At 38.7% G+C, this 25,851-nt stretch overlaps 1 protein-coding gene across 3 annotated transcripts in view; it reads left to right on the top strand.

Moving 5' to 3' along the window:
- The window catches only part of NRXN3 (neurexin 3), a 1,004,771-nt gene that overhangs the window by 853,300 nt on the left and 125,620 nt on the right, over positions 1-25,851 (top strand). For all 3 annotated transcript variants that reach the window (XM_071557744.1, XM_071557743.1, XM_071557741.1), the window contains one exon: positions 16,047-16,218. In XM_071557744.1, the coding sequence (XP_071413845.1) occupies positions 16,047-16,218 (172 nt within the window). The remainder of the gene's footprint in view (positions 1-16,046; positions 16,219-25,851) is intronic.

Below are 25,851 nucleotides of genomic sequence, written 5' to 3'. Positions count from 1 at the left end.
CATGGACATAGGCAGACCCACCAGCAAGGCTGAGAAAGCAGGTAATTTTTAATGATCTAGTCAATGGTTGCTTCTCAAGAGGGTCAAATAAAACCAGCTTCTTCTCTTTTATTGTAAACATTCAGAAAATACATGACAAAGTGTCTTGTGAAATCTGAGATTTTAAAAGACTGCAGAGAAACCACTGCTAATTACAGTGTAGTTGGGTCCTCTTAAATGAAAAGGATGAAAGATACCAGGGTTAAAGAAACTGGGAATGTACTGGTAGAAGAAACAAGTCCAAACTTTGGTATGACAAGAAGGAAATCCATGTGAGAAGAAAGGTTATCCAGGATTAGTGTTAAAAAGAGGAAAAGGAATAGCAATAAACTTTTAGCTCCATAGCTCCATAGGAAACTACTCCCAGCTAGTGCAAAAGATTAAAACATTAGCTTCAGTGGCAGCAGTGACCCAGTGACTCTACGATGTGCAGAGTATCCTTGTTTTTCTTAAAATCCTGAGATGCTGCAGTCCTATGTGCCTTACCATTGAAGCTGGAGTGAGAGTCTTGTTCTAGGGACAGCTGCTGATCTCTATCATCTTATGCTTCTGTTTATCCCAGCAACCAAAGTGCCCAAAAGCACTTAGTTGTCCACTAAGGTAAGGTTTTCAAGAAACAAACAAGATTCATAGTGTTTGATGAGATTTTCACCCAGACCAGCCTCACCAACTGACCACTGCTGCCTGGTTGCACCTGCCAGAATGACTGTTGGCTATAGCCCCTTTCCAGCTAAGGGATCTTGGCTCCCTTTCTGCATGCAGAGCTAAAAGGCAAACAGTAGGAATGGAGGTGTGATCCTATACATCTGTGTACAGTGTAGAGGTGCAGAAACAAGGAAAGCGATCAACAGTTCATTCTGTCAGACTGGCTTGCTAAACACCATGTTGCTTTGGTTTTTATTGCTTTTCTCAGCATTTGCAGTATCTGCCTTCCAAGCCCAAACTCCCATGCCATATGCTGCCAGTACTGTCCTCCATCTGCATAAGGAGCAGTCACAGACAATAGTCATAATAGCTGGCCACAGACATCCATCACCCTTCTTGCCCCTTAAGTTTGTATTTGTCTTGGGTTGAGCTGACAAAATGCCAACTGCCCAACACAGAGGGTTAGAGCCTCCCTCCCTCTTCCCCCCCACCGAGAAAAGGAAGAAAGGGGAAAAAAAACTCTGCAAACTCAAACTAGGTTTATGCTTAAACTAACTATGTTTGTATTTAAACAGAAAAGAGAAAAATAAAAGCAAACTACAATATAATACACACTTACACAAGTTAAAAATAACAAGAAATAACTTCTCACTCTCCAGTGAAGACAAATTCCACTATTTTAACTACAAATCATTCCAGAGAACTCCATACCCCAGAGACAGACTTAAGCAGAGAGAAAGATTAAGAACAGACATTTTATTTCCCTAAAATAACATGGTGGTAAGCCGGTGCTCTGGGCCTGGGCCTCCCATCCTCCTGGGACAGCACAGTGCGTCCTTCTGGGGAAACAGCTATGAAGGAACTGACCAAGCCACTCCCACACCGGGTCCTACACTATGTGCTCATGTTGGAATATAGTATGAAATACTATTGGCTAGAAGAAGTCAGCTGTCAGCTAGCTCAGCCCAGCTCAAGTCAGCTGACAGTCCCAGGCTTAGTCTGAAATCTAAAGCCTGAATTTAGGCCTACCTAGCTAAACCCATAACAGTATTTCACAAGATCAGCCTGATACAATTTCATTCTCTCCACCAAGCTAGTCAGGAGACTGGATTGTGTAGGAAAGAGAAAAGATGGAGAATTGGGCCTATGGTTGTATCATTGCAAAAAGATGACATAAGGTGCATCTTACTCTTTTTTAACTAAACAAAATAGCAGTTCTTAAAAATCTTATTTTTAAAAGCTATGTTAGTTTGTGCTGAACATAAATTATCAAGGTAAATCCTTTTGCAGATCTGGGCCCTCTGTTGGACTTTCTTCTGACTAGAAATGCCAGGGTTTGACCTACTAATTTCAGCAGCATGCTGACAAAATAATGAATGAAGAGAGGAACTCTCTTCTTGTACTTGTGTAATATTTACTGAGTGTTGCTAAATCCTGGGGTACTGGACAAGGGCAAGAAAATTTTTCCTTCCAGTATGTAAGCACCAACAATATAGTCTAAATCATAACAGTCCTGTAGCTCTAAATTGCTTTGGCTGTTCCAATTTATTAAAAAAAAACCCAAAAAACCCCAAACCAAACCTCTTCCTTGATCAAAAAATGGTCATCTTAAGGCTGTTTTTGTACTGATCTTACCTCTCATGCCTGGAGCTGCCTTTTCCTAATGGTATGTATCTACAATGATTTAAATGATTGTAAAGGTGGTCCTTTGTCCCTTCCTGCAGGCCTGATGAAACATTGCTTCTTCCCATGGAAGCTAGCAGGAAAGAGTGAGTGGCCATATGGAGAGGGAGGTTTAGTCAAGGAATGCATCCTCACGCTAAATTTGTTCATGTTTCTCCCACTGATTTCAAAGTGTTTACAATCTAGAGGACACTCATCATGTAAGGCAGCTGGGATTACAATAGGATTAAGCTCCCAGCACAGTCCTAAGAAAGCAGTTTCCTTTGATATATTGGTTGTCGTTTCACATCCCATAAATTTTTTCCTAGAATGTACAGAGGAGGGAGTATCACAAAAACAAACAGAAGTTGAAATTGTGACGTTAACTTTCTCCTTTCTCACTTCTCCTTCCCGTACCTACTATGCCAAAAACTCACTTCTGGAAGTACTTCAGCTTTCAGTATGACATCCATTCCCAATAATTGACTTTTAATTTGACATCAGGAGTTCTGATTTAAGTAATATAATACAAATTTGTCAAGGGGCTCAGCTGATATCACTTTGCCAAAAACCTTTACAGTACGCAAATTCTTCAACACAAAACAGATATGCAAATATCCAAGTTGTAACTTTTTCCTGATGGTCTGTCTTGGTTCAATAAAATTCTCATCTTTGTTGGAAAATTCAGTCTTGATGTAAGGTGCTGTTTTCAGCAAGTTTCAGATGCAATCTTTTTACTTTTGTTAAAGATAAATGGAAAAAGGCCTATGGGCTTGGAGGGGCCAAGTGCCACTCTGGAGGCAGAAGTGCACAGGTTGAAGGGCCTGGAAATGGGCACCACAAAATACTAGACAGGGATCCCCCAAACCTGGATCATGGGAAGACATGCAATGACGTAGATATAAGGGCTATCAAGGAAAATAAGTAGATTCTATGTGAATTTATTTAGTAGTTATTGCATCCTATGTGTATGTTCAATGTGGATGTTTGAAATATTCTTTGGTAGCAAAATCAAGGTAACACAAATTACAAAGTAGTGGTTTAAGAATGAAAAGACATTTTAATTATTTGCTCTGGTTCTGTAACATTTCCTGGTTCCTGCAAAATTTTGGCAAGTCATTTATCTTTGTCTCTGCTTTCCAACATGCAGATGGTATTGATGGCCTCCTTTGTGAGTGTGTGTGCAAAGCACTGTGTGCGTCTCTTTTTCCATCTAACATTCCACTTTACTTACCCAGTTGTGCTCTGTCACAGAATCTGCAAAGGATTAAAATATTTTGAGTAATTAGAGTATTTTATATGTTAGAAATATTCCTATACAGAAATGTTCATGTATTTTTAATTTTCTACTCCCATTAAAAGTATTAGGAAACCTCTCTGATTCAGGATTAGAAAAGCCACATCTCAAAAGCCACATTATAATTTGCAGTTCAAAAAAAAAAAAAAGAGCCTTGAAAAGCTAAGAAATAAGCTGTTACTGAATCGAGGTGCTGTTTATGTTTACATATATTATTCTCATTCTCTGTCTGATTGGAGAGACCTATTGAACCTTAGCTCAAACCTCTTGTTGTCTGGTAAAGAAGACTACTTTGTTTGCAATAGGCTATTAATATTATACAATTCATGAAATCTCTTTTACAGTTTCAAAAGGAACATAGAACATAGTCCCTGGATGCATTAAATTCTATTATGATTCTATTCTATTAGAATTCTGTAAAGAAAACACACTGAGAAAGGAAAATTTAGTAATATATAGTGCTGAGTCATATAATACCTTTGAACACATATTTTTGGAACACTGAAACCCCACAGTACTCTTTATGATTAAGGGTAGAAAAGAGTTTGAAAACAGATATACTATAGGCAAAACTAAGTTTAAGTAAATGAATTTTATCCAAAGCCACTTCAGCTCTTGTACTTACTTCTTTGTCTACTGCACTTTTCTTAATTGGATGGTGGCAAGGTGATATTTGTAATCACCTTTCCTGTCAAACGGCAATGTCTTTCTTTTTAATGCCATCTTCCTGAAAATTGCTCACTTTTCCATGGGTTATGGGTCGGGACAGACAGCCCTGATTGCTATGCTGAGTGATAGATGCTGTGCCTTCAGCTCACTGACTTCTCCCAGTTGTACCGATGCTCTGGGTAAGGAAGCCTAATAGTTAAGGTACATGGTTTATTCTTCACAGCCTGTAAGTATCAGATCTTTAATTCCATATTTTATGTATGTATTAGGTTTGCATAGCAAGGTTTTGGTAGAGGTGGGGCTACAAGGGTCCCTTCTGTGAGAAGCTGCCAGAAGCTTCCACCATGTTCAACAGAGCCAATGCCAGCCAGCTCCAAGACAGCCCCACTGCTGGCTAAGGCCATCAGTGACCGTGATAAAATGGTTAAAAAGGGGAAATAGCAATGAGAGAGATCCCATGGTAGAGCCTATGGTGAGGCAGTCTGTGGAGAGTAGAGCTTTCAGGAGTAAAGTTAAGTCCGGGTGGAAGGGAGGGCTGGGGAGAAGGTGGTTTAAGACTTGATTTTAATTCTTATTATCCTACTCTGATTTGATTGGTAATGAATTAAAATGATTTTCCTAGTTTGAGTCTGTTTTGCCTGTGACAATACCTGCTGAATGATCTCCCCCTGCTTAACTAGTGAGCCTTTTGTTGTATTTTGTTGTATTTTGTTTCCCCATGCAGCAGCGATCGAGAGCTCTGGTGTCCAGCCAGGTCTGACACACCAGAATGTAACTGCCATTCAGCTTCTGTCAGCAGAAATTGTCAGCAATGTTACCCAGTGGATTAAAACTCGAAGGGAGGTGTTGTGAAATGGATGGACCTATTTTGTCCTGGTAGATCCCTGCTTTGCAACAAGTTACTTGTTCTTATGCCTTAATTCAATCTGATTCACTACTGCAGTTATTTCTTTTTTGAGTGGATGTGACATTTTAGCAGCTGGTCATATTTTTTTTGAAGAGTGAGTTGCATTGCAGCACTTAGAAAAAGAAAGGCAAAGGCCTGCTTTTAATCAGCCAACTTCTGTAATGCAGGAGGAGTACAGCAGCTTGGGTATGCTTTAAGTTTAAAATGCAGCACACAGTGTGCGTTGGCTCAGTCCTCAAGACAGAAGCTGACATCAACATTCAGAATAGTTCCTGTATCTACTCTAGTCTGGAATCATATCTAAAAGGTATCATTTCCCAAAACTTTGCAGAATAGGCTATTTATATTTTCAAAAGACACCATCAGACTGTTTGATCCTAATTACAGTTGGAGTTCACACCATCAGATAGGGCAGGGTTTTATGATGCATATTGTAAACTGGGAGAACAAATTAACCCCTGAAATAATGTATTTGCTAGTGGACTAATGGACAGGTATCACTTTTAAAATTTGGTTTGCATTCTCTTTCCCTAGGAAATGCTCTTTTTCAGCATGTTGCTTATTTCTATTTCTTTCCTTCCATTCTGATATCCATACATTAGTGGGATTAGCAGCCTCATGGCTGGAGTTCCACTAGCTGTGCAACAATTGTTTTCTTCAAATTGTGTGGCCTAAACACACCTGCATGTGTTTCTTGTAATATTTTACTGCCTGGTAATTGATTGGCAGTGTGCTGGTGCTTTCCTAAGTCATGGGGAAAAAAAGATTTAATTGGGCACACCGTCCTAGGTGCTGAATAGCTTGGAAGCAAGTCGCCCTTTTAAAACTGCTGAATATCACTGATTGCTAGGCTCAGCAGGCATCAGTTTTAAGTAAGAGCAACTAGATATTAGTTGTTGTATATATAATAATTGATATTAAATATTTATACTGCAGCAACATCTGGAGGCCCCACTAGATACCAAGGCTGCATTGGGGAAGATAACATACAAATATAGTTTGGTAAGCCTGTGACTTCATAGTGTCAAAAGAAAAACTGGAGAGAAATGAAAGTGGCTTGTTCAAGATATAGCAGAGCAGCACTAAACCCAGAAATCTTTTCTGTCATTCAACAAGGTACTCTAGCTAGGCTTGATTACTTCTATTAGGGAGTTAAAATTTGAAAGGTCTCATTCTGAACTAACAGTATCACCTTACATGAAATATGGAAACTTCTGGTGCAAAATTAATTCCTAAGTGTAATTCTATTGATATTATGTATTAATGTTACCTAAAAAGCTTCAGTGGTGCACAAAGCTCTTACATGGTGTAGGATATCAGATGTGAGCTGAAATAAACAATCTACTTTTATATCTCATATCTCTTATTTTGCAAACAAATCTTGTGTGTGTTGTTGTACATAATTAGTTACTCGTGACCCTGGTAGAATTGTCACAGAACTGAGTGTCTTGTCCTTCTTTTTTTATTATTATTTGTCTTGTCTTCAGGGTAGTTTTGTTTATAAAAGAAACTTTTATTAAACAAAAGGCAAAGATTGAAAGAGGGAAAGACAGTGGGAGAGAAGGAGATAAGGTAAAAGTAAAGCAAGAGAATGGCAATTTCACATCCCACTGGTAACTCTATTTCTGTAATGTTGCAGAGTGGTCAAGAAAAAATTCAAAACCAGGAAAGAGTGAGCTCTACTTTAGTAGCACTGTATTGCTGTGCTACAATTTGTTGTAGTACAGGCCATTAAAGAAGTATTGTATTGCAATCTCTGTCCCACATAAACAGTAGACTGGAAAAAAGAAGGACAGTTTGGAAAGCCTGTAAGCTCTTACCAAGGACACTGGTGTGCCTTCTGCTCAAGCTAAATAATGTAATGGATCTCAAAATAAAGAGTGGAGATTATCTTTCAGTATAAGGAACACTCCCAGAGAGCATTCCTTAATTAGACTGTTAGTCACAGTGAATAAGACTCAAACGTGAACCTTCATGGTAAGATTGTGGCCAAATTATATTATGTAGTCTTTGAACATAAAAAGAAATGATTTTGTAAATTCTGTAAACTAAAGTTAAAAATTTCTGATGTCCACATTTGAAGAAAAATATTAATAAACTCGAGGAGTTTCAGTGTCATGGGGAGGTTTAAATGAAGGATTGGAAAACCTGTTTTCAGGCAAGAAACCCAGACAGCTGGATGATTTTCTCTCATGCACTGTAAAGCTGGGGAGAGACGTTTGCAGTCATGGAAAGATGAAGCTAGAACCTTAACGCATCTGTTTTAGAATTTTCTTGCTCTGAAGCAGAAAATGCACTAGCTTGGCCTTGACAAATGTTTATCTAAACTACCTGTTTTAAGCCTTCATGGAAAAGATTAGATTCTCATTAATCTTTCCCAGTTTCAGTGTTTCATCACTTCATAAAATGAATAAGAATCAGTAAGAACATTCAAGAAAATTTTGGCTTGATCACAGACCTACAAGTCATTTATAGGAGTGTGGTGCTAGGTAGTTTTTCAATATAGCAAGTAGATGTTAAAAGAAACAATAATGATCTGCTTTTTCCAGAAGTGCTGAACAGAAGGTTATATTCACACTGTTGTATTCCATGCCTCTTGGTTTGAATTTGTCTATTTTTGAGCATACCTTAGGTATCCGAAAAATCCTGTGACTGGCACCATTCAGTTATGTACTTTCTTTGCTTAAACATAATTACAAATGATTTTATTATATATTTGTAGTTTCTTCAATGTGGTGAGTTCACCTTGGCTAGATGCCACGTCCCTGCTCTATCACTCCCCTTCCCAGCTGGACAGGGCAGAGAGAGTAAGATGGAAAATAACTTATGAGTTGAGATAAGGCAGTTTAGTAAAGCAAAAGTGAAAGGTTGCATGTGCACAAGTGAAAAGGAAAATAACAAGATTGGTTCTCTACTTCTCATTAGCCAGCAATATTTGGCTTCTTCCCGGGAAACAGGGCTTTGAGCACGCGGTTTCTCAGCAGGCATTGTAAACAACCAATGCCCTCCCTTCCTCCTCCTTTCCTCAGCTTTTATATCTGAACTGATGTCATACGGTAATGGAATATGCCTTTGGTTAGTTTGGGTCTGCTGGCCTAGTTGTGTCCCCTCCCAGGATCATGCCCTCGACTCGGGGGAGGGAGGTTACAGCACTGATGCTGTGCCAGCACTGCTCAGCAGTAGCCAAAATACCTTTGTTATCAACACCTTTCTAGCGACCAGTGCAAAGCACAGCACTGTGAGAAGGCTGCTATGGGGAAATGAACTCCATCTCAGCCAGACCTGGTCCATCAAGTTTCAAAGAAATACTACTGAATCATTGCTTTTTTGTTATTCTAAGTATACACAATTTCAAGTGTGATACTTTTTTTGAACTTTTTATATGTTCTCTTTTTTCTTTTTTACATGAACTGTAAAGATATGTCTACTGTGTTCAAGAATTAAAGTCAAAGGTTCACCATTAACTTATAACAGAGATTTTCCTTTTGTACACTGTTCCTTTCCATTATAATTCTTGACATTCCAATTGCCTTTTTGACCATGGTCAACACTGGGCCAATCTCATCAAAGGAGCATCTGCAATGAATCCAGAGCTTCTTTCTTCAGCTTTAAATGTCCAAATCACAAATAGGTGTTCCTCTAAAATATATCCTGTAGTTTAACAAAGAATCAATTCAGAGAAGATATATGGCTTCATATAAAATTTGAGGAGACTAGATTATATCAATTGTCCTTTTTAGCCTTATAAATTATGCATCTCTGAGAATTGCTTCTTTTAAAAACCATGACCCCAATGGGTAATAATTTCTATTTATTTTACCTGTGTGCATGTCATTCTTTCTGATAAATAGGTTTATAACTGGCATTTAGTAGATCTGGTTCAGCACCTTAAGGAAGCTGTAACAAGCAATATATAATGCAAAATTACCTATTGTTCCTTATAACAGCCCTCAAAAATCAGCCAAAATTAGCTGGCCTCTGTACTTCCTTTCCCCCTAACAACATATTTTCTTGTTTCAAGATAACTGTAGAATGTTGGCACCCTGATTAAAGGTTTCCAAGCAAGGTGAGCTTCAGTGTGTGTCATTGCTTTAAGAACATTTGATGCTTTTGTTGATGATCATATTTACCAGGTTGGCTGTGCTTGTTCTTGAGCATGCCTTCCCTGCCATTATTGTTTGGATAAAGGAAGACTTCATCCAGTAAGCTCTCCCTTTACCCAACTCCAGTTTATGTACATATTGAATTCTGATTTCAGACTTACCTCTCAGGATTATTAAAAATGGTCCTAAGTATGACCAGGCAAAGAGGAGTAGACCTAACTGCCTTATACTCTGTGCTGAATGCAGGTTTTAATATATCCCTTTCTTAAATCCATTGATACACATATGATGGAAAGGCCTTTCCTGCTGTCCACTCTGTTCTAGTTGCAGCCCAAAAGGATCCTCTAAGCACAGAGCTGGTTTTTACTACCTTTCTGGTTGACAACAAGTTCAGTATGAGTCAGCAGTGCCCTGGCAGCCAGGAGGACCAGCCGTGTCCTGGGGTGCATCAGGCACAGCATCGCCAGCCGGTTGAGGGAGGGGATTGTCCTGCTCAGCTCTTCACTGGTGAGGTCTCACCTTGGATATTGCATGCACTTTTGAGTGCTACAACACAAGAAAGATCTTAAGTTATTAGAGAGCATCCAAAGGAGGACAACAAAGATGGTGAAGGACCTTGAAGACAAGCTGTATGAGAAGCGGCTGAAGTCACTTGGTCTGTTCAGCCCGGAGAAGAGGAGACTGAGGGGAGACCACATTGCAGTTACAACTTCCCTATGAGGGGAAGAGGAGGAACAGACACTGATCTCTTCTCTTTGGTCACCAGTGACAGGACCCAAGGGAAGTAGTGTCAGGGGAGGTTTCGGTTGGATATTAGAAAAAGATTCTTCACCCAGAGGATGGTTGGGCACTGGAACAGACTCTCCAGGGAAGTGGTCATAACACCAAACCTGACACAGCTCAAGAAGCATTTGGACAATGTTCTCTTGAACAGTGAGACTCTTGGGCTGGGCTAAGAGTTGGACTCCATGATCCTGATGGTTCCCTTCCAACTCAGCATAATATGTAGTTCTAATCAGCAAAGAACTTTCTGAGTTTCTGCTTATAGTGAAAGTTGTCAACAAGTGATTGGATGTTGCGGTAAAAAGTGAATGTCCTCTGTAGAATATACATCTTTACCTTCAGCTCTCCTGGATACCTTGCTACATTTAGCACTGCTATGCTAAGTCCCCTAAACCACTGAAAGTGAGCGATCCTTCAGTTGGACTAACATCCAGAATCAAGTTTAAAGCAAAGCAAAAATGAAAAACAACCAGGCAAACAAAACCCCAAGAGAAATCAAGCAAGAAAGTCTTAAAGAATAAAGTGAAAACAATTCCAAAGAGGGAGAAATAAAAGTTCAATCCTCATTAAATACATAGACTGCAACTGTGAGAAGTCTGAGTAGAAGGAAGGCATTCCAGGAAAAGTAGTGCTTGGGTTTATAAGAAAACAAAGTAATTTTCCTGAATTTAGAAGGCAGCAGAGTTGAAGTGCATGTGTGTGGCGTTTGTGGGGGGAAAAGTCTTTACAAACCATTCCTACAGTGCAAAATTACTTGTCTTACTCAAAGAGCTTGTATCACTTTCAAATGAGAGCAGCAAAATCAACAGTGATCTGCAGGAAGAAGTAACTAGGAGTATTGTCTGCCAGGTTTGGGCTGATGTCTAGCCATGTTGGAACCAGGCAGGGTGGGAGGAGGGAACAGTATGTGCAGTAGTAACTATTAAAAAATAATGAAGTAAAATCAGTGTGAGAAAATACAGTTACCCCACCATTCTAGACAGATTTCATGTATGTTTTATAAATGCTTTATTTTTAACTTTGCATTTATCTCCAGGAAAATAAGCAAAACATAACGATACTGGGATAAACTCTGCTTCCACTTCCATCAGTAGGAATTGAGTTTCTTCAACAGACTAGCTATTGATTCATATTGATGCAGCTGCAAGTAGGATTTGTCCTAATGCCTGGAGTTCTCTCTCTTGGTTTTTGAAATGAAATGCTTTCTGCACACAGTGAGCAGCCATATACTTTCAGTGTGGGCTATTTGAATTTTAGATTAAGAAAAAGAAAAACTAAGGAGAAAGCCCTTTTGAGAGCAGAGTGCGTGTGGCTGTTCATCTGTGTCCTCTCTAACACTCCAACTACTCATCCTACAAAACCACTGCCAACTCCATTTTACTTTCTTTCTACCTGATCAGCTGCAGAAAGACAGATACCTCCAAAATGTAAGGGCACAGTGCAGAGGCCTGACAATTTGCATGCAGAAAGGCTCTAGTTCTCCTTGAATGGAGGGAAACAGTAGAAAAAACATACTTGCAAAAATGTCAGACCTCAGAAAAGTTCCTGAAGTCCCTTCAGAGGAAAGGAATTGGTTTTGGAGGAGTAAAAGCTAAGAAAAGTTTAGGACCTGCCCCTCTTGGATTGTAGTTACTCTCAAGTCTGAAAGGTTGGGGTTGTCAGGATATCACCAATGTTTAAGTAAAATATATCTGGATTTGCAGGGCTTGTAGAGCTTGGAAAGATAGGTAACTATCACCCCTCTCTCACAGATGAAGAATCTGTTTAACAAAAATGTAATAGAAAAGGTTGCCAAAAGTGAAATAATGCTTGAGGGTAAGCAATACATTGCAGATCTCCTGAATCAAGCTGCAGATTAGCTCCTGTACCATTTAGTAAAGTTCAAAATATTTGGTAGCAGTGCATACAAGAAGAAACTGTTGACAGGAGCCTGTGTAAAATAGAGAGGTCAAGAGGAAGCCTTGTACCATTTATTTTTTAAAGTACTTTGCCTTTTATGTGTTCTTATAATTTGTCTGCAACCATTCCATTATATGATCATAATTATTTGTCTGAAGTCTTAGAGACATCATGGCAGAAGTTCATCTCCAGAGGGACTGTAAGCAACAGAACACCAATGTGGCTTTTGAGGGAAGCAATTTTATGGGGCAAATCAGCACAAGACAAATTCTTGAGAAACTTTAAAAATCCTATTTGGCACAGTAGCCTTAAATAAAGAAGAGAAGACAGATCGAATGCTGATTTAAATTCATTATTTATAAATAAAATGGTCCTCAGTTTTCCAAAATATATTACCAGCACTTGATGTCACTTGGAGGTTTCAAAAACATTAATTGATTGTTGCCTTTTCCTGGAAAGTTTTTTCAGGCAGCCTAGTAAATACCAATACGGACAGGAAAAAATTCACAGTCTTAAAATTCTTTTGAGCCCTTTTGGACCGTATATGCTCTCTGTGGCTCTGTATTCATCTTTCTCCTTGCTGTATGTTTAGTCTATAACTACAAAATAAACTCTAAAGATAGTCTCTCTAAGCTAAATCATGCTTTTTCTCATACTTGCTGGTCTAGTCAATGCCTTTATATTGGAATGTGGAAAGAAAATCCCGTAGCTGAATGTGTGGGGAAAGGAATGAAAGGTATGTCCATTATGATGTGTTAAAGTTTAATGGTAAAGCTTGTTTTTGAGATTTAGAAGGAAGGTAGGTCTTGGTAAAAGCTTCTTTTAATGAGGTGTTGTAGTGTAGGAAACTGGAATTGAAAATATGTTGAAAATGAATCCTGGGTTTGCCCCGTGTCCATGGTCACTGTTCGTTACTGTAGGATTTTCTTTGTGCCTTCCTTTTTTTTTTTTTTTAATTTTATTTTATTTTCTTCCAGGAATGCATAAACTAATTTCTGCTTTTTTCATGGTGTCTAGAGCCCTGGAGATATAAAATACCATAAATAAACTGTATCTTGAAGTCTCTGCATGCAGTTTGGCTTCAACAGCCTTACTTTCTACATGTTGTGTTATATTGTGTTTTAACCTGGTAATTGGATCAAAATTGTTTTCATGGCAAGTTCCTACTCATTCTAAATAATATCAGAAGTTGTGCTTCTGTAAAACCTATGTTGAAGAGTCACAAGGATCTGTGCCCAAGGGTGGTCTGAAGAGAGCTGGAGTAGCCCTTTGGTTGGGCCGGTGGGATTTTCAGGCAGGTTTTTTTAGATAATGTTTTGCTTTTCTTAGTTACAACAAAGTGTTACACTCCTTTCAGAAGGGCTCTGTTCTCCTGGCACTGAGAGGGGCTGGCAGTCTGCTTGGGATGGCACTGTTTTTCCTCATTTCCCTCCTCTCGCCACTGCAGTTTGCAGTCCTTTGCTTCTGGAATCTTATCTCTTTCCCAGTTCATCTTATCACTAGCCCTTTAAACAGGTCTTTTCCTGTAGTTCCCAGGAATGGGAATGGTAAAAGAAGCTATCTCCTTTTCCTCTAGGAAGAGATCAGAAGCATTTTCTCATTCTGCCAGAAGATTAGTTGAATTTCCCACCATCCTTTTCCCCACTTGCAAGTGGAGATATCTTTGCCTGATTAAGCCTGTAGGGCTTGAAGCTACGCAGCTTTCCTTCTGCTGAATATCTCTTAATGCCTTCCTTTTCTGTTGAGGGAGAGATCTTTTCCATTGGACAAGGTGCAGCTCTTCATCTTACCTGCTCATGCTATGCCTTGACCAAGGTGGACTCTTCCTAGACCAGCCACAGTCTGCAGAAGAAGTTTGATGTATTGATGGTGATTAAAAAAGCTCTGTGAGAGGTTGTCCAGGACGTTGATTATAAGGCAGCACCTTACAAAAGCAAAATATCAGTAGCCATGTTACCTGGTCAGTAAATATTGAGTCTTTGAGGAAAAATTCATCACTCGTTCTTTGCTAATTGCTATGCAGGTAAAGATAATTAGATGGTTGCCAGCAAAAGATTCACTAAAACTGTATTGGGACATCACTTCACATGTCAAATAAAGTGGTAAATATGGACAAGTAATGCTTTTACCTGAAATAAATCTCTGAATGCCCCCCTTACTTTTGGGTGGTGTTAAAGAAGGTTGGTTGTTTCCAATTGGCATCTGAGTTCATGCATCCACTGGAGCAGCAATCCACTTACCTCATGTTCCAGGACAAAAAGGAAGATGATATTGGCATCTTGAAGGAAAGTCCATCTAAAGCATAACAGTGCTTGAAACTGCGTTTCATGCAGTACATGAAACTGTTCCTATCCAGCTTACCTTTAGCAGAGTTTAAAATTTACCATTGTAATGAGAGAAAAACCAAGGTGTTTACAGTTGCAGTGCTAAACTTCAAGTAGTTGAATCACAGTTCATGACCTCTTCAGCTACTGGACTGTTTTCTTTCCTTTCCTAACAACAGTGTTGTAGCTTGATAGCAGGGGACTCGGTGTTAGGAAAAAAAAAGGTCAAAAAAGGAGGGTATTGAAGATATGAGGAATTTGTGATGAGTATTTTGATATGAGTAAACTTTTAAATGTAACGTAAAACAGGAAACAGAAAGGGTCTTTCTGAGAAATTGAAATATATACGGGCATTTTAAGAGAAAAATGTTTTGATACCAGGAGACAGGAGTAAATTCAGGAGAGGAACCAAAGGTGGCCCTCAACTACAAGAGGAGAGGTTTCTTTCTTATTGCTCAGACTTGCTAATGAGAATGTAGTAAAGTTAGGGTGACAGCCCTGAAGGATGGAGTCCTCTGCCCACCAAGCAGATATGTAAGGTGGTAACAGTAACAGAATTGTTTTGTGCCCTTTAGTGTGTACATCAGGGTTTTTTTGAAGAATATATATTTTGCATACAACATGGCCATCTACTCTCTGTTGTTTCTTCCTTGATTTTTCTATGAAGACAATCAGCAAAGCTTTGCTAATTGTATAGTATGGATGACTAGCAAAAATGTTGGCTTCTATGATACATTTTAGTTCTGCCTATCTGCAGTAGTTTTGGATCTATGCAGTACACCTAATATGCCTTTGTAATTGTTGACACCAGCATACTGTGCCTCTCCTTGAGAGTCTGAAGAAGCATTCCCATTAATTGTTTATTGTACAGTGACAAGTACTTCTGGTACTGTTTAAATCAGTAGCATTAAATTTGGATGTCTAATCCGAATATATTCTGGGCATGTATTTTGCAATCTAAGGTCATTGAATATGGTCGTTATTTGAATTACATGAGGGGAACTACAGGAGAAAGTGTTGTGTCTAGTACAGTGGGTTTTGCCTGCTCTTCCCTTTCAGTCAGTTACTGGTGGCAAAGTTTGGGGAAAACACTATGAAAAACTGCTTTACTGGTAAGGCCCTCTTTGGTGTGTGATATAGAAAAGTAAATGACTGGCTGTTCTGCCTTTTAGGTGTTTTAGCAATTAGGTTCTCAGAGGTTGTCAAAGTTAGCTTATTAAATTTTTGCTCCCTTCTAATTCTATCCATCTTGTGACTGCATTCTTCCTTCTGGATCCCGTGGTTATTTGTTTTGGGGGTGAGGGCTGTTTGTTTCCAAAGCAGAATAACATAACAAAACAGTTGTTGCAATACTGACTGCCTGTGGCTGTGTTTCAGATAACAAGTGACTAGTAATAATCAGTAGAGATGTTGCTCAAATAACTATTTATCCACCTCTTCTGATTTTAGTTGCCTTATTTCTCACCTGTCTTATGTGATGTTTTACGGGAACAAATGAGTCACTGTCTTCAGCTGAATGCTGTAGAGTGTGAAAAACAGTGTTTGTATTGAAGCACAGCCAATGAAATGTGTCCTGACAAAGCTCAAAAAGATGCTTCTGTGTATTCTTCAGTGCCATCTACCGGCATAATTGCCCATTAGAGATTTTATAGGCCAAGAACATGCTCCTAATCGCCAGCAATTTAAGAACATTTGTTTCTTTTTTTCTTTTATTTTAGGAGCAAGGCAAGATTGGTGTAGTCTTCAATATTGGCACAGTGGATATCTCTATTAAAGAGGAAAGCACACCTGTAAATGATGGCAAATACCACGTAGTACGCTTTACCAGGAATGGTGGAAATGCCACACTTCAGGTTGACAGCTGGCCAGTGAATGAACACTACCCCACAGGTACATATTTTTGTCTTTTTTGTTTTTCTCTTTAAGGGTATCTGTACCTGTAAACTAATGTTTAATAACAACTAGTTGCTATATAAATCTTTGTTACTTCATCTCAACAATAAATTGACCAGCCTGGTGATGCATATTATGTCTCTTGGGAAACAAACTAATGATCCTTTACACTGGAAGAATAAGCTTCTCAACTGTGTAGTATAATGAACTATTTCAGAGGTCTCTAAGTGAATCCTGATTCTGCAGAGTTATAAACTTATTCAACAACAATTTTAGTTTTGCTACTTGTGATGTTTGCTAAATATTTAGGGGAAAAAGATTTTGCCCAGACCTTACAAAAAGAAGAGGCGACTCTAGTCACATCCCAGATATGGTGTATATAGAGTTGAAATGTAAGCAGTGCAGAAGGCTAAGCAAGTATTTGATCAGACTTTATGCTTGCCTCCTAATTTTTCATCACCTGAATTTCACTTTCTCTTTAAGGTTCACAGGTGTAAAGTTTGACATGTAACAATCTAACCAAAACTGACAACTCTTAGTTAACTTTAAGTCAAAATGCAGTGGAATAATTCAGTATCTCTTTGGAAATTGTTACCCTAAATCCACCAGAAATAGTGAACAACTAGTTCTTGAGACACTATCCCATGTTTTATCCCACCACTGACAAATCCCAGCCTTGTGATACGTTATGTTATTCTGCTAAAAGGATAAATTCACTCCCAATGAAAAACAGATTGTTGCATGCAATGCTGACAGTGCGTAAGGTAGCTGGGTTATGGTGATGTGTATGGTTACAAAAGGCAGGATGAGTAGAAGGAAAGAACTCCAGTGTAAACCACATTCTTCTTATTTACATGGTATAGCCGAAGACCAAGCCATGATCTTGTTGGTTTCCAATATTAAGTCTAAGCAACTTTCAGTTCTTTATTTCTAGGTTGTACAGTACTAACTCAGGACAAGTCCTTGCTAGTTATGTAGGAGTTGTTCAAAAGAAAGTTAAAGTCAGATTATAGGAAATATCCTAACAAGGTTATATACTAATTTATGTGATATTACACTAATAAATTACTCCAAGGGGATGATTCAGTCACTTTCACTCCCTCAGAAAGTGCACAGGAAAGTTTTTAATGTGAGTGATCTATGCAGTGGTGCTCTTTACAACATATTCAACATGGTACTTTGTCAGTGTTTTGGTGAAGTATAGACAAAATAGTACATTTCAATTATTAACCTTATTTCTGTGAAAAAATTATTTTTGAAGAATGTCATGACAGACATGCTGAGTTAGATTCTAGCTGTGCTATCCATTGTTTAGAGAGGAAAGTGGGCTAGGAAGTGCCTAATTGAGGGTCTTTCTTCTGCTCCTGTCTTCAATTATTTTGTAAAATACCTCCAATCCAATTGGCAACCAATTATAGTCACTAAGTACCCTATGAGTAAATTTTCTTGGATTACTCACTGTAGTAAGTCCCCAGTGTAAAGAAACAAAATATTCAGCTCAATTCTTTTGAGATTTTTTAATCTTTTTTTTAATAAGGGAAAATTAATCACACTCAGAGACTACCTGAGGACCTTCTGCTTCTGCCTTGGATAAAAATATTGCTGTGTTTTCATTAGAAGATGTATGGTTTCATGGAATCAGCATTAATCTCATGTTCTGGGCTAGTACTGAGTGTATGCTATTGTACCCTGAGGAAAAAGGACACCTTTATCTTCCAGACACCTTTTCCTTTCTGTGCATGGATTTCAATTTCTGTCTGTTTGTAGATGATGAATTTTTCAGCCTGTCTGTGTGAAAATAAGGGTTATGGGATCATGCTTTGTGTGTATGAAGGTTTCTCCCTTATTTTTTCCCATTTCTTTCAAACCAGTATTTTAGCTGAATTTATAAAAGGGGCAGAAATCAGAAAAGTAAAGATTCTACATGGCTATGGAAAAAGCAAGTGAACAAACAAAACAAAACAAACAACAAAACAAACCAAAACAACAACAAAAAAACAAAACCCCAAACAAAAACAACAAAAGGGCAGTGTTCCATGCCTCCCAGAGGAAAAGACTGTGGCTTGATCTCAATTCATGTTAAAAACCAGAATATCCATATAATAGAGTGGCACTATGAATGCCTCAGATTCAAAAAAAATTCAACAAGCCAATAACTACAGGAAAGCAATTCCTATTAGTCCTATTTTCTGTACAGTTAATCGTTTAAAAAAGAGTAAGTAGTAGCTTTTGAAATTAATAATTTGTTGTCTTGCACTGTAGTTTCTTGTACTGAGTGCAAGACCAAACCTGTGTTCAGCAGCAATTCAACTCTGAAAAACTCTTCGTGGTTGGATGGACCCACACTAATCCAGTGTGTTTCTGCTGGCGCCTGCTGAAACTGAGATTCATATCAGACTTGTGTAACAATGGCTGAGGAGCCCTGTATGTTTCGCATAGGATCACGTCAATTCTGGAAACACATCTATTTCTAGTGTTTAAAAAATGTGGTATTTGTAGACAATGCATACTTGGGCACACTGTGTTGTTTGTAAAAGGAATAATTTCATGTGTACTTGGATTTCCATACAGTGCTGCAGCCTAATGTTTGCAAATTTTAGGAACTAGCTAATGTACCATTTTTGTCATCACACATGGTACAATCTTCAGGCAGCAGGGCTGCATTCTGAATGGCATTTCCATGCTCCTTTCTGAGTTTTATTACTGGTAGAAGGATTATACGTTAGACTCAGAATTACTTGCTCAATGAAAAGCACAATAGTTGGATATTCATTAAATGAGCAAAGTGAGAGAACATTGTCTTTCCTTAAAACACAGCCTTCAGTTAAGTTGAAATTAACTGAAACTAGCCTGATGAGACCCAAATACTCCAAAGCTGTATTTTTGAAATTAAAAAAAAAAAAAAAGGAAGTAGAAGGAAAATGAAACAGCAGCAAATTTACAATTTAGTTACTGACATTTTTGTTATTCTACCAGCCAGTTGCATTTCAGTGACCTGCAACACCAGCTTTATGCTTCCTTGTGAGGAAAACAGTTAGAGAGAAATGGTAAAGGAGGGAATTAACTTGGACCTAAGGTTGGCTAAACTTTGTGACTAAAACATCCAGATCATTAGGGATGATCTCTAATCATTAGTGTCATTCCAACACTGCTGGAGTTTCTCTTGCTGGACAGTATGACTGAACAATGGCCCAGCACAGGTATCTGAGACTAAGCTCCTGAGAACTGGGCGATGGCAATTAGAGGCATTAGTACTGAGGCTACTATCTGCAATTGAGCTGTCATGGCTCAATTTATTTGTGATTTATTTGCATTAGTTTCATGTGCTCTCTCAAGAACACAATAAGGAGATGGACTTTTTCCATAGGTTATACTGATACCCAAATTCTTGATTCTTGATTCTTTCAGTTGGTCATCATAAAGTGTTTCTCAGTCAGGGTGTAAACCTCTTGCTATCCTCTAAAGTACCAGTCCTGTGACTGCCTCTCTTCTGTTGTCTCACAGGATTTTATCCTTTTTTGCACATGCCAGAAGATAGATTGTGCTTGGTCACTGTTATTTTCTTGCTTTTATGGTCTTGGTGAGAGCCTTATCTGTATCTAAATAAAGATTTTTAGTGGTGAAGTTGTAGTAATTTTGGTGCATGAGTTCAGAGAGAGGAAGAATCTGATGTGTTTTTGTTTTGATTAGAATAAAACCTATGAAATTTGAGACAGAGAAATTTTCAGAATAGTTAAAAATAAATCTTCTGTCTTTACAGAAAACTGGGATGCCTCAGTTCCAGCATTTTCATTAGTTCTTAGACATGAGATTTTTTTTCTGTTCACTCACTTTCCTTGCAAAAATATATTTTGTGTGTTGCCAGATTTATAGTGTATGTCTAAACAAGCCTGATATTTGTGTTCATTCATCCATGGACCAACTGTATTTTCTACAGTAGGAAAAAAATCCACAAAACTAGTTGAAGGCAAGCTGTAAAGTAAGAGTTCCCATGACACCAAAATAAAGTCTGATTGGGGTAATGTTTTAAATGAGAAGATTAAAGGAAGGAAAGAGAGAGACAGGAAGGAGTTATCATTTAAAGAAATGCATGATTTAGCAAGACAACTGTAGCCTGGATTTTTTTAATGCATTTTAAAAATAAGAAATAAAACAGCTTTTAACAACTGTATTCTTATCAGAATTCATCAGTTCATCCATGCAGTACATTTTTTATATTTTTTTCTCTTTATCATTCTCTTGAGTGATCTCTCAGTCTTCTTGTAGTGGTCTCTGCCCTTTCAAATTACATTAATTTGAAGTTCTTTTGCTACTGAATAAAAAAAAAAGATATTTCATGCTCTATGCCCTTACTTCATTTGCTCTCTCAGTACATTTCTGAGAGGAAGCTGGATTTCTGGAAGAGCTGGACAGTTAGCTCTTGACAGCAGAACTGACTGCCCTGGCTGGTTGTGTGGTCAGATGAGTGCATACCTGTAAAACAAAATGTTAATTCTGAGACCCTGGTATCTATGCTGGGGTTTTCCCTCAGAATAGGTTCAGTTCCAAGGGCTGAATGCCCCTGAACATTTGGGCCATATCTTCTGATTCAATTTCATTTGAAAGCAATCTAATTTGAACTACATCTTTGGTAGTCTATGTGAGACAATCATTGTCTAAAATATTACACTTTATAGAAACAGGTTAAAGTGATAGTGGTTTAGATTCTCCTACTTATGTAAAACAAGAAAGACATCAGCTCTCCCTTATTACAATATATTTTTTCGTTTACTTCATGGAAAGTTCTGAAGTAGCTTGATTTGTACCAGGCACTTTATGTAAGACAGCGAAGAAAACTGGCTGAGTTCCTACTTGCTTCTTTCAATAACTTGTTTAGCAAGATGAAAGAGTACTGAAGAAGCTAGCAGATGTTTTGGCAGAACCCAACTCAATCATCTATCAAGGGTCCTGGGAGTCTGCAGAGGTCCCTGCTGACTGGAAGCTAGCCATTGTTATTCCAGAAGGGTGTGAGGGAAAACACAGGGAACTACAGACCTGTTAGTCTAACCTCAGATCCTAGAATAATTATAGAGAAAATTATACTGTATGTTATTGAAAGGAATTTAAATAATAATGCAATGACAAGGCACAGTCAAGATGGGTCATTTAACTAACTTGATATCCTTCTATGATAAGGTCGCTTGCTTTGTGGATGAAGGGAAGGCAGTGCATGTAGTTTTTTGTGGATTTTAGTAAGGCTTTTGACACCATCCCTCCCAGCATCCTTCAGGACAAGTTGTCCAGCTGTGGGATAAGCCAGTACACAGTGTGCTGGGTAAAGAACTGGCTGAACGGCAGCACTCAAAGGGTTGGGGTGCATGGGGCTGCATCTGGCTGGTGACCAGTCCCCAGCACTCTTCCTCAGGGTTCAATTTTAGGGACAGTTCTGTTCAATATGTTTATCTATTATTTGGGTACAGGAGTTCAATGCTCCACTAGCACATATTCTAATAATACTATGCTGGGAAGTGCTGTTGACCCTCTCAAGGGACAAGAGGCCTTGCAAAGGAAACAAGCTAGATAGGAGCATTGGGCTTTGATTAATGGGATGAAATTTAGTAAGAACAAATTCCGGACTCTGCACTTGGAACAGAGCAATGCCAGGCATGAGTATGAATTAGGAGAGGAGTGGCTGGAGATCAGCCCTGGAGAAAGGGATCTGGTGGTGCTGGTCAGCAGCATCTCAGTGTGTGTCAGCTGTGTGCCCAGATAGTCAAGAGGGCAAACCAAATCCTGGGGTGCATCAAATAGAGCACAGCCCATCGCAAGAGGTGGTTGTCCTTCTTTATTTAGCGTTTGGTGTGGCCTCACCTCCATATTATGTGCAGTTCCATGCCCCACAATTTGAGAAGGTTGTGAATGTCCATGAAAATGTCCAGAGGACAGAAACAAAGCTGGTGACAAGGCTGGGAGGCATTTCCTATGGGGAGTAACTAAGGACTTTGGGATTGTCGAGTTTGGAGAAAAGTAGGCTAGGGGTGACCTCACTGCTCTCTAGAGCTTCCTGAGGAGTGGAAGCAGAGACAGAGGTGCTGATCTCTTTTTTCCCTGGTACCTAGTCATAGGACATGTGGGAATGATTTGAAGCTGTGCCACAGGAGGTTCAGACTTACCTTATACCTTAGGAAGCATTACTTTACTGAGAGGATGGTCAAACAGTGGAACCATCTTTCTAGAGAGATGGTTGACAGGCCTCATGCCTTAAAGTGTTTAATAGACATTTATGCAATACCCTTAAGAACGTGTTTTAACTTTTGATCAGCCGGTTAGGCTAGGCAATTATTGTGAGTTCCTTCCAACAGAAAATATTCTAGTCAAGTCTAAACTGACTCATTCACAAAGTAATTGAAAATGTTAGGCAGAAGTTATAGTTTTACATTTAAGTGAAAGATGATGTGACAAAGGCTCTAGGAAGATTGCCATGACTGTCAGTTTTTCTAAATTCTTTTTTCACCTTATGACCTCTCATATTTGAGAAAATTTCCAAGAAATTAGTTTTGGGGCAGCTGAAATTATATATTACATCTCTATAATATAGAGTCAGTAGATACTGAATTTCTCATCTCATCTGCTCTAACTGTAGAGAAGTAATTGTGGTGGTAGAAAGAACTGAAATGATTGTGTTGGTCTTTTGATACACTTGAATGGTATGCAGGGTTCCATGTTATTCTTATTTTACTAAAAGTCTTCTGTGATTAAATGTATACAAATTGAAATGTGGCAATTTTTGTATTGATGTTGACCCCTGGATACTTTTCCCAAAGTGTGAGTATTTCTCAGGGAGATGATGCTAACTCTGCCCCGCTTGCATGCTTGTTTGATTGTACCAAATTAGAATATTGGTTGCAGCCTAGTAAGATTCAAAATATCAAGATCCTAATTGTTGTTTTTTTTCTTAAATACCCACCCAAACCTATTGTTGGGATTTTAAAAATAGAGTAGTACAATAGGCCAAACAGAACTTGAGTTAAGTCAGCATCAGAGGTTTTACAGCATGTTTGGAGTGGGAGAAATGGAACAAAAAGCTGCTTTGTGGAGAACAGACTGAATACTGCAAATATGGAATGGAAAGGGCATTTTATAAGCAATGAAACTGAAGTTGATTTAAACAGTAAGTGTTGTATGGCACCCCACAACCCATGATGGGTACTGTTGTTTCTATAAAAAAACAAACTTCATTTTCAGATATGTCGGTGTCCACAGCTCCAGCTGTCTTTAAATGCATTGTCAGTATTCAATATCTCTAAAAATGGTTCTACCCATCTCTACCAATCAAATCTCCTGACTTTTACACAACTGTGACTATGGAACTAGACTTCATAATTGGCTTTGAAACAGGTAATTTCTTGTCCTACTCAAGCTGTTTATCACCTTTCCCTGGATATTTTCAGTCTCTTTTCACAAGTGGCATGATCTTTTTGTTTAATGATTTCCCACCTCATCTCTCTACTAGAGGGACTCTGAGGAGTATTTTTTCTTTTTTTTTTTTTCTTCTTTTCTTTCTCCTCTCCTCTCCTCTCCTCTCCTCTCCTCTCCTCTCCTCTCCTCTCCTCTCCTCTCCTCTCCTCTCCTCTCCTCTCCTCTCCTCTCCTCTCCTCTCCTCTCCTCTCCTCTCCTCTCCTCTCCTCTCCTCTCCTCTCCTCTCCTCTCCTCTCCTCTCCTCTCCTCTCCTCTCCTCTCCTCTCCTCTCCTCTCCTCTCCTCTCCTCTCCTCTCCTCTCCTCTCCTCTCCTCTCCTCTCCTCTCCTCTCCTCTCCTCTCCTCTCCTCTCCTCTCCTCTCCTCTCCTCTCCTCTTTCCTTTTCTTCTTTTCTTTTTTCTTTTTTTTTCTTTTCTTTTTCTTTTCCCTCTCCCTTTCCTCTCCTCCATTCTTTTCAGTTTTATTTAGTTTTTATCAACATTTTCTTTCTCTCCCTCTGTGATTTCCCAGCTGTGAGATAAATAGCCTTGTATCTTACAAGCTAAATACAATTACTGCTATCAAAACTGGAGTCTTTCTCTCCCTGTAAATGTCTCTTGGAAGCTGATAAGCTGTTCAAGGCAAACTGCAGGCTTCTGCCTAATCCTGAGATTAAACATAACCACCCAGAAGACAGTAAGAGATAATTGGGGCAGGGAGGGGGAGGCAGGCAGGAGAGGAAGCGAGGAGAAGAAAGTGAGATCCTCTCCTGAGATATTAAGAGGACATGCAGAAGGCTCAAGGTTATTTGGGAAGGAATTATACAAAACACACAAGAGCTTGTTATGATGAGGAATTTCCTCAGATAATACAGTGGGTTTTGTAGTTGTTAAAGACAAAATTTAGCAGGGATTTGTTTTATGTAAAACATAAAGGAGAGCTGTAGAAAATGGTTCCCACCCATGACTGATGATTTTTATATATTATTGCCATCTTGTTCTCGAAACAGAATGTCTTACAAGGTTCCATCCAGATTCTTTATTCATGCTGGCTTGGTTTCATCTCACTGGCTTTATACTGAATATGGGGGGACAGTAGATGTCTCAAGAGTGAAGCAGGGGACAGAGCCAGCTTCTTTGTGCTCTGTGTTTTGCTACCTGCTGGCCAGCCCAGTGAAGGTAACTTAATCCTCACATTTGTGAAACAGAGTTAACACCAATCTTCTAGGAAATAAATCTGCCTTAAATATGGAGAAATAGCCTGTGATACCTCTAGTAGCCTTCAATTATAACCAAGGAAAAATTATTGAAGAGGAATAGTCTTTATGGGTCAGTCCAATACAGTTGAAAAAAGCAGCCTCATTTTTCAATATATAAGTTCTTATTGATTTTTTTTCATCATTGACATTTTAGTTTTCTACCTCTGTAATTTTTTAAGGTCTTATGTTTCTTAAAGCTTTTCTGTATTTTTCAACTGTTATCAATGAGATATTACCTCTCCCAACTGTGCTTTATTTAATTTATATTGCATTAGACAAGAGGGGAAGAGAAGTTTAGATGTTCTAATAGTATCATCACTGGGGAAATTAAGACTACATAACCTTTATTCAGCTGACATGAGTGCTGATATTGTAAATAATATGTATTATGATTATTAGGTCTTAAGAGCTCAGTGATGCAAAGTCTAATGCTGACTTGAACATTAACAAGGCAAACTCAAAAGTGGAACTAACTGGGATGTCTGAGTCATTGCAACAAGTTTTTCCTCTTTAAGTTTGTACTTATCCCTGCAAAGTACGCCTGAACAGCTCATATTGTACTACTTCAGTGATTTCCAAAAGTTTGGTAACTAAGCCTTATTAGAGAAAATCACTAGTTCTCAGTTCTTTGCAGAACCTGACTACTCCCTCCCCTCCCAAATTCGGTCTGTCTCTTGCACAATGATTTTGATATCTCATTCTGTCTTCTTTCCATCCCTCAACCTCCCCAAAAGTCTGTTTTTTGTGTTCTTGTGCCCCTTTAGCAATTCCTTACTTCCCCCAGACTTAAGGCAGTTATGATCTCACTTCTGAAACCTTGCTTCTGAAACTAAGATAATAGTAAGAAGTTTGGCTGACTCCAGTTTTGGCCATGAAGAGGCACATGGATCCTATGCTGGCCTACTTGGAAGTCATTAATGAGACACATTGCTTGAT

The sequence above is a fragment of the Pithys albifrons genome, chromosome 6 (assembly GCF_047495875.1).
Source record: "Pithys albifrons albifrons isolate INPA30051 chromosome 6, PitAlb_v1, whole genome shotgun sequence".
Lineage (NCBI taxonomy): Eukaryota > Metazoa > Chordata > Aves > Passeriformes > Thamnophilidae > Pithys > Pithys albifrons.
Note: the sequence above shows the minus strand (reverse complement) of the source record. Positions and strands in the feature narration are given on the sequence as shown.